Source organism: Dunckerocampus dactyliophorus, chromosome 10 (assembly GCF_027744805.1).
Source record: "Dunckerocampus dactyliophorus isolate RoL2022-P2 chromosome 10, RoL_Ddac_1.1, whole genome shotgun sequence".
Lineage (NCBI taxonomy): Eukaryota > Metazoa > Chordata > Actinopteri > Syngnathiformes > Syngnathidae > Dunckerocampus > Dunckerocampus dactyliophorus.
The window spans coordinates 18028855-18043105 of NC_072828.1; the positions used below are offsets into that span (position 1 = coordinate 18028855).

General features: G+C 41.9%; 2 protein-coding genes across 2 annotated transcripts in view; one reads left to right on the forward strand and one right to left on the reverse strand.

The window, feature by feature from the left end:
- The first annotated feature begins 437 nt into the window (after window positions 1-437).
- Window positions 438-3516, forward strand: igfbp1a (insulin-like growth factor binding protein 1a). Its single transcript, XM_054790192.1, has 4 exons — window positions 438-974; window positions 1084-1253; window positions 2064-2192; window positions 2464-3516. The coding sequence occupies exons 1-4, from the start codon at window positions 599-601 to the stop codon at window positions 2572-2574; spliced, it is 786 nt and encodes a 261-aa protein (XP_054646167.1). The 5' UTR covers window positions 438-598; the 3' UTR covers window positions 2575-3516.
- Window positions 1725-14251, reverse strand: part of LOC129188994 (insulin-like growth factor-binding protein 3) — a 34875-nt gene continuing 22348 nt past the window's right edge. The window contains exon 4 of the mRNA XM_054790191.1: window positions 1725-8237. Within this exon, the coding sequence (XP_054646166.1) occupies window positions 8112-8237 (126 nt within the window). The 3' untranslated portion in view covers window positions 1725-8111. The remainder of the gene's footprint in view (window positions 8238-14251) is intronic.

Here is a 14251-nt window from a genome sequence, read left to right on the forward strand (position 1 = left end):
GAGTCTGGGGTTTACATGTGTGCGTGTTATTTGTTTAAAAGTTTGTGGAGCACAAAATGAAAGCACACAAAGGGGTCTCAGTCATCCGTGCACAAACCCACGTAGCCACTGAAACCCACTAAATCAACAACGATCCTGCATGCGAACATATCGTAACTTATTACAGTCAAACAACAAACAGCAAATGGAGTTGGGAGATATTTGGAGGTAAAGTGGTTTATTAGTGTGGAACCCGGGGGAGAACATCGCTGCAACATCAAACACCGCTGTTGTCACCAGTTTACAATACGTGCAAGCACTAGCTGTTCCAAAATAAATAATGACGTACTTGTTGTATTCAAATGAGCTGGCGGACCGGACGTAGACGAGCCAATCACAGGCCATGCTATCAGTACACCTTTTTTTCCCCTCAAATCATTCATAAAGCGGATGCGTCAAACAGCATGCACCAGCCGGCTATAAATACGACTGCGCGCAACGCACAGATAGACATTTTCCCGAAATCAAACCAAACAGGCAACTCGGCAAGCCGGCGTACTTTTGATTGTTGATACTTCATCAATCAACAGTTTGTATTTTTATAGTGCAAATCTTAACTATGCTTTCGGGTGGATTATATGTGGCACACGTCGTGGTGGCAGCGGTGTTCTCCGTGCTGGCAGCGGGGACGCTGGGGTCCCCGGTGGTGTCAGAGCCGATACGATGTGCTCCGTGTTCTCCAGAGAGGCTGAGCCAGTGTCCGCCGGTGGATCCAGGGTGCGCGGAGGTGTTGCGGGAGCCGGGCTGTGGATGCTGCCTCGCCTGCGCCCTGAAGGCTGAAGACTTGTGCGGCATCTACACGGCGCCGTGCGGCTCCGGACTAACATGCACCCCGAGACCCGGAGACCCCCGACCGCTGCACTCTCTCACCCGGGGACAAGCCGTATGCACGGAGAGCTCCGAGCCGAAGCCCACCCCGGAGCTCCAGACACAAGGTAGGCCTTTTGCAGCTAAATTTCATCATTTTCTCACCAAAGCAAATGATTAGTCCACTGTGACATCCTACATGACATCCTATCACTTTTAAATGCCGTCCTTTTGCAGACCAGGAAGAACAAGAGGCGGATATGGAGAACACAGCTATCGTTTCGGACCCCAGCTTCAGCTTCTTCCTCCCCGGCCAGAGTAAACCTTTCGACCCGCGTGCTGCTGCCGATGCCCAGGAGAGCATGAAAGCCAAACTAGTCGCCAACCGCAAGAAACTAGTTGAGCAGGTGAGCGACAAACATTTGGATGAGAAATAATCACTGGCAATTCGCTCAATTATGTTAGTAAAAGTTTGAGAGAGGAAATTGTACTATGATCAAGTCTCCACTAGGGGGCGCGCGTGCTATTCTATAAGTTACAAGAAACCAGATGCTGGTTAAAAGTGTTTGCAATGTCATATTTATCAGCTTTTATTTATTACGTTTTCTGTATAATGGCACTGTGCAATAGGGTTGGGTGATACTGCAGATTTTGGTATTGGTACCGATACCAAGTATATACAGGGTCAGTACTGCCAATATCGTTGGTTTTACTTGAAGTTTTTCAAAATCCTTACATGGTTTGGTTTTTCCGCTTTAAAGTGTATAATATTTGTATAAATAATTTGTGTAATGTAATAAATAATAATATAATTATACCAGTAATTATAATCTGAATAAAACATAGGGCAAATATTTTTTGTAAACAAAAATGTATTTTATCAACAACTTATTTGTGAACAATTTAACACTATCAATATAACAATATAAAAAAATGACAACAGCTCAAATAGTAGTAGCAATAAATCAACAAAAGCAAAAACTTATTATGGCTGTACACAATGTAATAATATATACATATAACAATATAAAGAATGTAACAAACACAAAGAAGCCCCAAAAGTGGAAAAAATAAACATAGATGAAAGTATCCATCGAATCATGCTAGTATTGATCTGATACTGCTACTGCTGGTATCGATATTTGACCTGACCCGCCCACCTCTAGCATGCAGGCCCTGAGCTCATTTAACCATCAACGCTTGCTTCCTCCTCACAGGGGCCGTGTCATATTGAGCTACAAAGAGCCTTGGAGAAGATTGCCAAATCCCAACAGAAACTAGGCGAAAAACTGACCAGATTCTACCTCCCCAACTGTGACAAACATGGGCTTTACAAACCCAAGCAGGTCAGTACCTCCAGTAAATGTACACAGTATGTGTGTGTGTGTGTGTGTGTGTGTGTGGGAGAGATTTTTAATGTTTCCGCTCAGCATGAAAGAATGTCACAAGTTGAGAACACAATTTGTGGTTGATTATGATTGTGTGTGTGTGTGCGCGTGTGTGTGTACAGGTGTGGAACCATATTATATGAAACAATGATAGTATGGCATGACGGAACATGTGGATGGACGATGCAAACAATTGAAAGCTAAAGGGAAAACATTTGTGTCTCTGCAGTGTGAATCGTCTCTGGACGGCCAAAGGGGTCGATGCTGGTGCGTCAACTCTTGGAACGGCAAGAAGGTTTTAGGTTCTACTGATCTGGCTGCAGATGCCGAGTGTTCTTAGAAGAGAGCCACCTTTTCACAAAGAGCTACTGATTTTCCATTTTCATAGCTGTTTATTTATTGACCTTGTCCTTGGCGGTGTTTTAATCAGGTACACTGTCATTATGGGACTGTGCCCGTAAACCGCACTCACCCCGCTCCCTCTCAAACACCTGCCCCAAAGAAAAGAGGAGAAGACATCTATTTTTGTTTTTCTGAATGGAGAGTTTAATATTGATGCATTTACTTTTCAGTCTATTTATTTCAGTTGGGTTGAAATTTATTTGTTATTAGTAATTATTTCATATTTATAACATGTTTGCCTTGTTATTATGTTTTTTATGGGTGTATAAAGTGTATATACTGTATGTATCTCGGCCCTGACTAACTCCATTGCTGAGTTGAGCTCGCTGTACCATTTTTTAGTGGTCTGGAGGTTTGGTTTGCGACAAACCAAGCACGAACAAAAGCACTGAGTGTCCATTTTTGTAAATTCTTTTTTTTTTTTTTACATTGTTGCCATTTGAATGTCTTTTACTTTCTGATTGTGAGGCATCGTCAGTTCTTTTTCCATGACTGCAAAACCTTCTTACACAGTCTCAGAAAACATTGCCCATGGTTCCATGGGGTGCAGATTCTATGACAGGTTGGTGCCCAGGCATGCACTGCCTCTCAGACGGGTATTTCTACAGTTACCTACCTCCAATATTTATGTGTCTGTGAACAGTACGTGCTATTTTACGTTTGATGTTGCTGTTCTATCTTATTAAGAACACATGACCACAAAGGAGTTCCGCAGTTGAACTGTGATGTTCAGAAACAGCGCCTCTTTTCTGATCGACATGCTGCTGTTGGAGAGTATTGTTTATGTCTATTCCAAAGTGACTAACCGCTCACTCACTTTTCTAATGGAGATGTAATGTAAGAAAAAGTCAATATATTTAATAAAAACATGACTAAGCCATCTGCGTTCTGCCCCTCTTTGTCCTGAGCTAGCCTCTAAGTTGCTTTTCGTTTGCACAAATATCCAAAACGTGCAGCAGTTCTGATTGTGAAAGTCTGGATTACATAGTAGCACCACAATTTCTATATTAAGTGTGTGTATGTGTTATCAGGGGGATCTCAAGTGGAGGTCCTCATCTAACTTTAGACAGTTTGCCAAGGACATGCAGCTGCACGCTACCTTTTGACCCGTGCTCTGTTTGCCTTGGTCGGGCACAGGAATTTGCTTCAACCTCTTGTGCCCACTGCCAGCCTGCCTGGCACCACCAGATTTATTTTTATTCTTTACAAATTGAACCTTTGCTTTATCCTTGTTGACACATTCCGAGACTGAGGGGTGCCTGATTGCATTCACAGAACACGACAGCGTATTTGTTAGCCTGCAGAACTTGGAAAGATTTCAAAGCCCTCTTGATGGCCTTTTTCATTAAAATGATACAATAAGAAAAAAACACAGCATCTTAAACTGTATTCACTTTTTATTTATTTAAAAAAGACATTAAATACAAATTTGTAACTTGAATCAAACCAGTTCCTTTTTCAGGTAAAACGATCCAGGTGAGCTTTCTAGTTTAGCATCAAGAAAAGCTTGACTCCAAAAAGACAATTCAACTTAGAAACATTACACTGGAATAAAAACTGTGCACACAGAGATCCTTAACATGGCTAGCAGGCAAATAGGTCAAAACTAAACAAGCAGAGTTCAGAAGGGCGAACGCATCAACTCAAATATCGATGGTATCGATACAAGATTACCTAGCATGTTGAGATCAATATATTTCAGTTCTTGTCTATGTTTATTTTCCATGAAACAAACACATATCTGTATTATTTTGTCGTGTTGTTCATATTGATAGATTGTTGATATTGTTTTACTTATATATCAATATTTAATATAATAATATATTATATAAATCTCACCTCAGGGAATAAGTCTTTGGACACAGGACGGCTTTAGGGGCAAATAGTCAAACAATTGTACTAAATAAAATAGAATAAAGGATTAATTGTATTTTATTTTATGAAATATTGTTACGTTGTCTTATATTCCTGTATTTAAATATGCCTAAGATCATCGCCCCATGTTTTAGTCTGTTAATCATGCTCAACAAATTAACGGCAAAACCTTAAAATCATTCAATGATGTTGAACAATTTCAAGTAAAGAGGATCGGTGTCGGCAATACTGGCCCCGTATTTACTTGGTATTGGATTGATACCAACATTTGCAGTATCGCCCACCCCTAGAGTTTGGAGAAGCTTAGACCTAGCTACACCGACAGAAATGACTTCCTGAGAAAGTCACCAGACGTAAGAGGCAGTGAAGATAATAAGCAACAGAAGAATTTGCATATTAAGAATAAAACATTCATTAGTGATTAGATTCCCCAAAATACAATGAAATGTTAAGAGTTTGCTGTGCAATTGGTGAATCACTGTTCATAAGAAACCTAGTTTGGATCAGCTTATAATTTTGATTTTTTTAGATAAATAACTGTATATGAACTCTACTGTACAGCTGGCAAGGAAATACTAAGCATATAACAAAGACACACTTAAAAATATTAGGGTGAAAATAGCTTAAACATTTTTCTTTTATGTTCCTGCCCTTAAATCAAGTGTTTGACTAGATGGAACATAGCACCAACAGGCTGGGTGGAAGTTGTTGCTGTCCGTTAGAGGAAGTGTACAACCCATACTGTAGTATGCTACCGAGCTACTGGGTAAGATTCTTTTTGTCCACTTTTCAAGTCTTTACACAGGATGTGGGAGAGCATCAGGACGGAAGCTTCAGACCGCTTACCTCTTGTGTGAATGCGAGAATATCTGGTGCCATGTCCATTTGTTGGCACATGATCTTACAGGTTGTTTTTTTTTTTAAATCAAAGACCACAAAAACAACAATAGTTGCACTGAACGGAACATTTCTAGGTGAGCTTCAGAAGTCCTGACGTGGCTTCCATTTCCACCCCACCGTTTTATCCTAGATTGGTTGTAAGGAAAAGTACGCAGATGCAAATAGGTCCATTTTTATTTTGCCAGGTGCAGCTAAAGTGCTTTAAGTGCTTGTGCTTGTAGCATAGGGGCACCTGTGGCGGGGAAACCCGGTCACACCGGGCTCTCCCGGTTCAACAAGCCAACACCAGGTTATAACTTACATGACAGGAAGAGAGGAGGGCTAGAGGGCAGCATGGAGCTAGAGCTGGTGGGTGGAACGGGCACAGGGATGAGGCACAGAGGCCGGGCCCTTGTGGGTTGAATACACGTGGGACCTCAGCACTGAGTATGAGTATGCCAGACAATGACGAGTGAGCTCGGAGAGACGGGAAAAGCATCATGGATTGATGAGAAAAGCAGGTGACGGCAACAGACAAGAAAAGGGCAGGCTAATCGGAACCACACAAATCCCTTCAGCTACATTGTGGCATGTGAACACCTAAAAAGAAATATTCCAGTGTTTCCCCTACCATTATAATAGGGAGGCTGTGTGTACCAAGTCTTTCTATTAAATAAACTAAATAGCCTTATCTCATTTACCCTATGCACACAACAGCAGTCCTTTCTTCATGGTCACGTGCTTACAATTTCTATGCTTTGTGTTAATTAAATGACACATTTTTATTTTCTCTAAAAGTTTGTCAAATGTAGCTGTGGAGGAGCGATTGCAATACAGTCGGCTACACTGCATGCGCCCATGTGTTCACAGGTATGTGTCAGTTTCGTCAAACCAATCCCTTGTAATCCACAGACACGCCCACAGCTTACAGTGCCCTCCAGAGGTATTATAAAGTGAAGTAATTTTCTTTATTTTTGGGTTTGACATTAAAAGATGATTTGAAGATCAGAGAGTAACGTTTCAGCTTTTATTTCCAGGTATCTGCATCTGCATCTGCAACTGCATCTGCATCTGGATCGGATGCACAATTTATATGTAGCACCTTTTGTTTGAGCCCACCCATTTTTCATGTTTCATGGTTGTACTGACTTTGACCAATGTTTGTGCGATGTTTCTGATTGATTTTACATCTTCTCAGATTTCACCCAGACCTTTTACCTGATTTTCATGTTGTTTTCACCTCTAAATGCCGTCTACACAGGCAAAACCTATCCTACCCAAGCTCAAACTGAGCATAGCCATTCAGTGCTATTTCTGAATTGAACAAGCAATGCCATAGCACATACCTAGGCAATAAAACACCTGTCAGTCACATGTTCCAATACTTTTACTCACATGAAAAGTGGATGGGTTCAAAAGGTGCTATCTTGTATGTTGTGCATCACATCCAGAAGTAAATACCTGGAAATAAAAGCTGAAATGTTGCTCTCTGGTCTCACATTTCTCCCTTTTGATGTCAAACCCAAATGTTTTCAGTCTACACAAAAAAGGAATTGACCTGACTGTACCATTACTTCTGGTGGGCACTGTATGTGCTCCCCCCAAACGCAACTGACTGTTGAGGAGCGATTGCTGCAAGCTTGCATGTGGCGACGCCCATCCACCCACCGCCCCAAAGCTGTAAACCGAGAGGAAACACTGTATTCCCTTGAACTTGATCTTTTAGCAACAACATTGAAACGGACTGTGCATTCCAAAACCTGATAAGAATAAAGACAATCTTGAAGTTTTTCCCAAGACAAAACAGGCGAACGCTGCATGTGTACTCTCTCCATGTTCATTGATTTTTTTTTTCTCCACTCTCTAAGCCAATTAGAATTAGTTTAGTTTCGTAAATGTGTTCACACCTGCTGTGTACCTTGAACGTGCGTGCGGCAAACTTGAGCACACATATACTGTACCTGTAAACATGCGGCGGTGTATTTGATACCCAAAGAGTTACTCTGATGCATGTAGGAAAGGAAGACAGGTCAAGGTTATGTTTAAGGCACTGTAACTGCACATTTTGCATCTGTTCCTTTGCACCTGCAGGCAGATTGCATAAAGAGGGACATGCTTGAAGCATCAAGGAAAGCCTTTGGTTGGCCAATGTATGGATACAAATCCCTGCTCGGCCATAATCCTTCTCTTCAACATGGACCCTGAGGCAGTTTTTCCTGCATTGTTCAATGGTACAGGGCCTCGAGACAGGGGCTGTTAGCAGGGCGATATACTCTGTGTTAGTAACACAAACATCTTTTGGGAAAAAGCACACTCCTACACCCTCTTGCACAGTCATGCTGCTGTGCACGCACACATGTAATGCAAGGATCACACTTCAAGACAAGCACGGACAAAGTCACGGTGGCACATTCACAGACAGATACACACTGATATGATGGCGCTGCATTTTTGGGGTCACAGTCACAAATAAGTCACTTTAAAGTGAGTGGAAATTTCCCTCATCTCTCGCGTTCCCTCCCGAACAAAATAGTGCAGATAATACATTTCTCGCTTTTCCACGTTTTCTCAGCGTTTAGCTTGTTCATTTTGTAGAGATAGGGGAACCCATAGTACAGAACAGCCTAGCTGCTTAGCCAGTTGGAAAAGGCTGTGCTCCAACCTTTCTCCTCTTTCTTTCTTCCCTTTCTTCTTCGCTCCACTCCAAGTCATTCTGTCCTCTCATTGGCTCTCCCGGTTGTGGCACTGTTTCTCATCGCGATCCCTGCTATCATAGCCAGGCAGGGGCTGCCCGTATTTGTCCACACACCAGCAGTATCCCCGCCTTCTGCCTTTGGATGGACGGCACTGGAAAGAGATGTGGAGAGAGCCCAAGCTTAGTCATACCATTAACAGACGTGTTGTGTTTGCTTTCCGTTAACATGATCAACGATAACTATAGTAATATTCAGTGATAAAGAGTAAAGGCTTAAGGCTTTACCCCACTATCACACCAACTTCACATGTTCCTCAACCAGCCATGATTTCCATCTTTAGTCTAGAGGAAGGGTGTCCAAACTTTTCCCCACCAAGAACCACACACATACTGTACAAATTGAAGAATACGGTAGGCCACTTTGATACATTTTGTGCATTAAAGCTTTCAGAACTCCAATAAGACCAAAATGACATTGATCATGCAGGAATGCCCAACTAGGTGTAAACGGTTCAAGTTAATACACATTGACCACCTCGTATTTAAACCTAAAAAGAAATGACACAATACTGTATGTTGGCCACCCCTTTGCAGCTATGAAAGCTCCCACTCATCTGGGGGTTGGATGAGAGGTCCTGGCTCACAATCTCTGTTCTAGTTAAGTCCAGAGGTGTTGGGTTGCTGTTGAGGTCAGTGCTGTGGATTTTTCATCCAACCATCCCTTTATGGCCATTGCTTTGTACACTGGGAAACAGTAGTGCTGTACCAGAAAAGTGTCTTCTCCACATTGCTTTCACGGTCAGAAGGATATGATTAAAATCAAATAATCCACAGGGGGAACTAATAATTGGTTTCTTGATTAAATAGTGGGACCCAAAACCTGTGCCCAGACAGAGAAGATAAACACTAGCGATGCAGCTGTTCACTTGTGAAAGATGATATGTGTATAAAGATCACAGTGGCAGTGTCCAACTCCGGCCTCCACCAACATGAGCATGCAAATTTCTGTCTAAACTGAGCAAATGATGAATATTCATGTTATTTTTTACAAAGGGGGCATGGAATGAGAAACGTATTAAATGAGAGGGAGTGGAAGAGTGTGACGGTAAACACGATGTTACTAAAATATTTGCCAAGGCCGTTTGGAGCGTTGCAGGGAAACCAGTGATGCTATTCTGGGACACTGGCAGACACTCAAAATCCTCTGGTTATGATTATGGCCTGAATGTGTACAAGGACGCGTGCATGTGCGCATATAAACACATCAAAAACATGTACTGTAGATGTACATACATAAGAACACATGCAAACAGCTTTTCACACAGAGATACACACACATTGTTTTGCTCTGCACCTTCTATCCATGTTTGTCAAGAGTGACCATAACCAGTACTTCTTCACTAAAAAGAGGCCCACCATATACAGTATGACTGCAAATGGGCACACACACAGTGTGTAGTGGATAATATACTGTACTGTACCTGCACACACTGTGTCGGAGCAAACCATGCATGCACCTCCGCTGTAATAACGGGCAACTTGAGCTCAAAATGGGGTACACATGAATGGACTGAATCATTTGATTATTTGGGGTGGCAAAACTTTGGTTTACTCTTGTGGTGAAAAAACGAAGAGGCAAGGCATTCGGTGCGGAAGTGGAGATCTAAGCAATAAGGTGAAAGCAGAGAGAACAGGGCAACAAGCAGGAACTACTAATGCTGCATTTCGGGCAATGTGGAAATTGAATTTACTAAAAATAAAATAACAATTCAGACTGACTGTTCAACCTGTTACTGTTGCACTTGTTTAAATCACTGCACTTTCCTAAAAAGAACCAGGCCATTTTCAGCCTCAGCCAGTATCTTCTTTTTTATTGGCTCTTGGCATATTCTAAAAATAAAATTAATACAGTTATAAATATAATCATTATATCATTATTTAAATACATTATTAGGTATTCCACTCATTTGTTTTGTTACCTATAACACAAAGATTATGTAGCTTATAAAACAGTATATTGACTTATTGGTTATAGCATCTTTAATGTTCCAAAAATGTATCAAAGTGGCCTTTCACATGCTTCAAATACTATATCTATATTTATATTTGTTATTTGACAATTGTGCAAATGGCATACTGACTGCGGGGATGTCCGCCAGAGAATAAGCTGTCTCCAAAGGTGATTCAGTGAATTTGGATCAATCAGATTGCATAACCAAAGAATTTATGTTCAAACTGTCAAAAACGGTCTCAAAGAAGCTTATCTGCATCGTCAAAGGCAGACGACACCTCCCTAGAATGCAACAGAATTGAACTCTGTAAGGAAAATAATATGTCCGTGCAGATGTAACATTCTTTTAGTCACCTGTATGTGGCACGTTCGCCAAATTTTACCCATCCATCCACAAAGGCTGAAGCCAGAGTTTTTGAAAATTTTCACACGAGCCAGAGTTTTCCAAAAGCTCAGTTTTTACACTTCCAGCCTGAAGCCCTGTTCCCCATTTTCTATGCGTTCTGGCAATTTGTCCACATGCAAATGAAGGTTTTGGTATAGTTCATTAGTTTAGAAAAAGTTCTGCTTTGCTATTTCATGGTGAGATATCAAAACCACAGAAAGTCTACAACTACATACTGTACATGTATGAAAACACCCTCAATTACTTTTTTGACAGAAGTCATTTTGTTAGTTTTGTTAGTTAACAGACGTGCTTGCAAACTTTTGTTAGCACTTTTGCCTTTGCGGAGGTCTGTTTCAACTGACAACTTACAAATGGCCATTAAAGCAACGAGAAAATGGTCAAAAACAATGATTGCCTAAGGCTTTTTGCACAGGACTGTACTTTGACAGCTATTCCGTCTGAAAGGTAGGTTCATTCATCAGACTGTTTCCGGTGTAGTCCACGTGTACGATAGGCCAAGTGCATGATCAAAGGCACACGCCTATTAAAATACCACACCAACAGTCGGGGGGCAAGTACGCAGCCCAACACTCCCCATTCTCACACGCTTACATCAAGGGGTTCTTTTAGATGAACTCAGTTTCATCTGATGTTCTACTCATCTTCATCTTCTCTCTAACTTTCTTTTCTGCTCCTCTCCTTCCTCTCTAACATCTCAAGGTGTCATCGTCTTTGAGTTTGTGGCCAGCTCCTGTTTTAGTCCTGATCCAGCAGACGACAGGACCTTAACATTGCCTTTCTCTGCTGTGGTTAATGATAACACACTCACTGTGTACGTGTGTGTGTGTGTGTGTGTGTGTGTGTGTAAAACCCAAGGAGAGAGGCGGGAGGAAGTATCGAATGTGTGTGTGCATCCCCCTGTTGCTTGGCTACCTTTGAATTTCCACTCAGGCTGTCTTTCATCTGTGAACTATTAGCAGTCATCTCAAGCAATCCTTTCATTACTGCTTCTGTCAACACGTACTTGTACATACTACGGTATGGCCCCCCCCTCATGTCGCGCTTGCAGCTTCTTTCATTAGATTAGTTTATACGTCATTTTAACACTGACCCAATTTACATAATGAGAAAAGTTTTTAATCACTTAAAGGGATAGTTCGGAGCGTCTTCATCACATACACAAGAATGCACAGGCGACAGCGCGCAGGATTACAGCCAGAGACAAATATAACGCTGAGCGATTTGTGAGGTCTGATTTTTTTTGAGAAGGCATTTTTGTAATGCAATTGCATTTCTCTTTCGAACACATATTGTTTTGAGAAGCCAAACTCTTCACCGAAATGGCCCCAGCAATAAGCGGAACTAGGTTCCTCGTCAAGGAAACAGTCGCACCTCACAATCGATCTGCATTATTTTCTCTCCTCTTCGTATCACTGCACTGCCACGTGTCAACTGTAGCACACCTTTCCATCACGTGCTTCACAGTGTTTACTGCTGGAGTAGTGAAAGTAAACATGCCTCACTACCAAACAAGTGACGCCGACATTACTTTTAGCACAAAGCCAAAGGGATACCTTTATGAACTGGAATACACCAACGCCGAACTTCGTCAGATGGACATAGACCGGGCAGACAGCGGTAGCTGTGAATGGACGATACCTATATCCACCTTTTTCCATGTTATTTTAACTGATTTCCAAATGACACTGGACATTCATGGCAGTTTTTTTAGAAATTCATACAGATAACATATATGCTGCGACTTGAAGCATACTTATAGAAACGTGGAGCGGCGGTCGTCATCTGCGCATGTAAACACTGTGAAGCAGGTGTTGGAAAGGTGTGCAACAGTTGACAATGATACGAAGGGAGCGAAAATAACACCAAGTCATTGTAAGGTTTGACTTTGGTGAAAAACGATTTGTGATGCAAATGTATTACTCATTTTCAACGCATATTGCTTTGAGAAGCAAAACGCTTTATTTTCGTGATCCGGAACTGTTTTCTTCAACACCAACAACCGACCATAACTCGCCTCACAGGACAACGTGGGGGGAAAAGTCACTGTTGATGCACTACACGGCTGATGGGGGTGTCATAAGACTTCATGTCAAACAATCCGATATGGCCCATTAATTATTGAAAACCGGTTTGACATAAAAAAGGTGAGCTGCCCTCAGTAAGGCTACTTAGTAGATCCCCGCCATTCACTCCCTCACATATTCGCTGCTTTAAATTGAAAATACATTGTTTTATGGTAGCTTAAATAGAAAGTGGCTTGATGGCGCTAGATACAAGGGAAAAAGAGTGCTGAATATTAAAAATAAATAACAACATTTAAAAATGTTGTTGATATCTCTGTGTGAAGTTTGCATGTTCTCCCGTGCGTGCATCGGTTTTCTCCCTCATTCCAAAAACATGCATTTTACGTTAATTGGCGACTCTAAATTGTCCATAGGTATGAATGTGAGTGTTAATGGTTGTCTGTATGTGCCCTGCGATTGGCTGTCGACCAGTCCAGGGTGTACCCCGCCTCTCGCCCGAAGTCAGCTGGGATAGGCTCCAGCATGCCCCTAGTGAGGATAAGCAGCAAAGAAGATGGGTGGATGGATAGTTGTCGATCATATTTGTAGGCGTGTTGGTACTGATTGTTAAACTAATACATGTTAAACAATACCCCACCACACAAAGAGCCATCGTGGTCCAGTGAGAGGGGACAAGGGGTCATTTCAAGGAGCAAAGCATGTAGTCGGGACAGAATAGCTGTCTGGGTCCCCAAGGAAGGTTCATTAAAGCTATTGGGATTGGTGAACACTTTTGCACACATCCCTCTGTAAGGGAAGAAGAAAAGAGTCAGGGCTTTTGTTCTTTCCACCACTTTCTTCTTAACACACACACACGTGCACACACTGGTACAGACAGAGCCGCAGACACTCTTGTCCTATTCGCAACCCTATCCAGGGTGATTCCTGGCCAAAAAAAGAAAGGAAGGAAAGGCCAGGTGGCCTGAAGGGTTGGATGAACAGAGGTTGACAGAATCAAAAAGGAGTGGATGGCTGCAGTGATTACTCCCTAAAATTAATACTGGAGAAAAAGTGTGTGTGGACGGTAGACCGGAAAAGAGAAAGAGACAGATGAGTGTAATGAATGGGTCAGCATGGGCTATGCGTAGCCTCAACTGGGGTACTGAACCAATTAATTTAACTGCAGTTAAAAATAGGTTGTTGTGTAGCCAAGGTAGACCAACACAGCTCAGATGTCTCCTAAGGCAGTGGTCCCCAATCTTCTTGAGTGCGTGGACCAGCTTGTTTATGTCAAACTTGGCAGACTTTATAGTAATCTAATGCTATAATCATTTACGGATGTATAAGCACAACATCAAATCAAAACACTGTACAAAACACACAAAATGAATACTCAGTGCAAGCCTGGAGTTGGTTTTGCAGAGAAGAAGATAATAGTGCGGTTTGATGAGCGTGAGTGACAGGCGCAGCATGTTTTCGTCGTCCATTGTTTAAGTGTGCAGTCAGCGCTGAAAATCCAGTCTTACACAAGTAATTGGATGGGAATAGCTACTACAATGTTATTGTCTAAACTTTAACTTTAATCCAAAATGACTGAACAACAAAGTCCCCCCGCACACATCGTGGTGGTTTAGCGCATTAGCGTGGAAGTGACAAAACCATATTTGAAGTATCTTCTGTCGTAATGTCGGAGGAATTTTTCTCCCCATTTTCCTCACGGAGCCTCCGAGATGGTTAGCATGT

Excerpts from the sequence above, each read along its gene's own strand:
- igfbp1a (XM_054790192.1), top strand. The coding sequence starts at position 599 with ATGCTTTCGGGTGGATTATATGTGGCACACGTCGTGGTGGCAGCGGTG. Across the intron at positions 975-1,083 it reads CCCGGAGCTCCAGACACAAG|ACCAGGAAGAACAAGAGGCG; the intron begins GTAGGCCTTTTG and ends GTCCTTTTGCAG. Across the intron at positions 2,193-2,463 it reads GGCTTTACAAACCCAAGCAG|TGTGAATCGTCTCTGGACGG; the intron begins GTCAGTACCTCC and ends GTGTCTCTGCAG.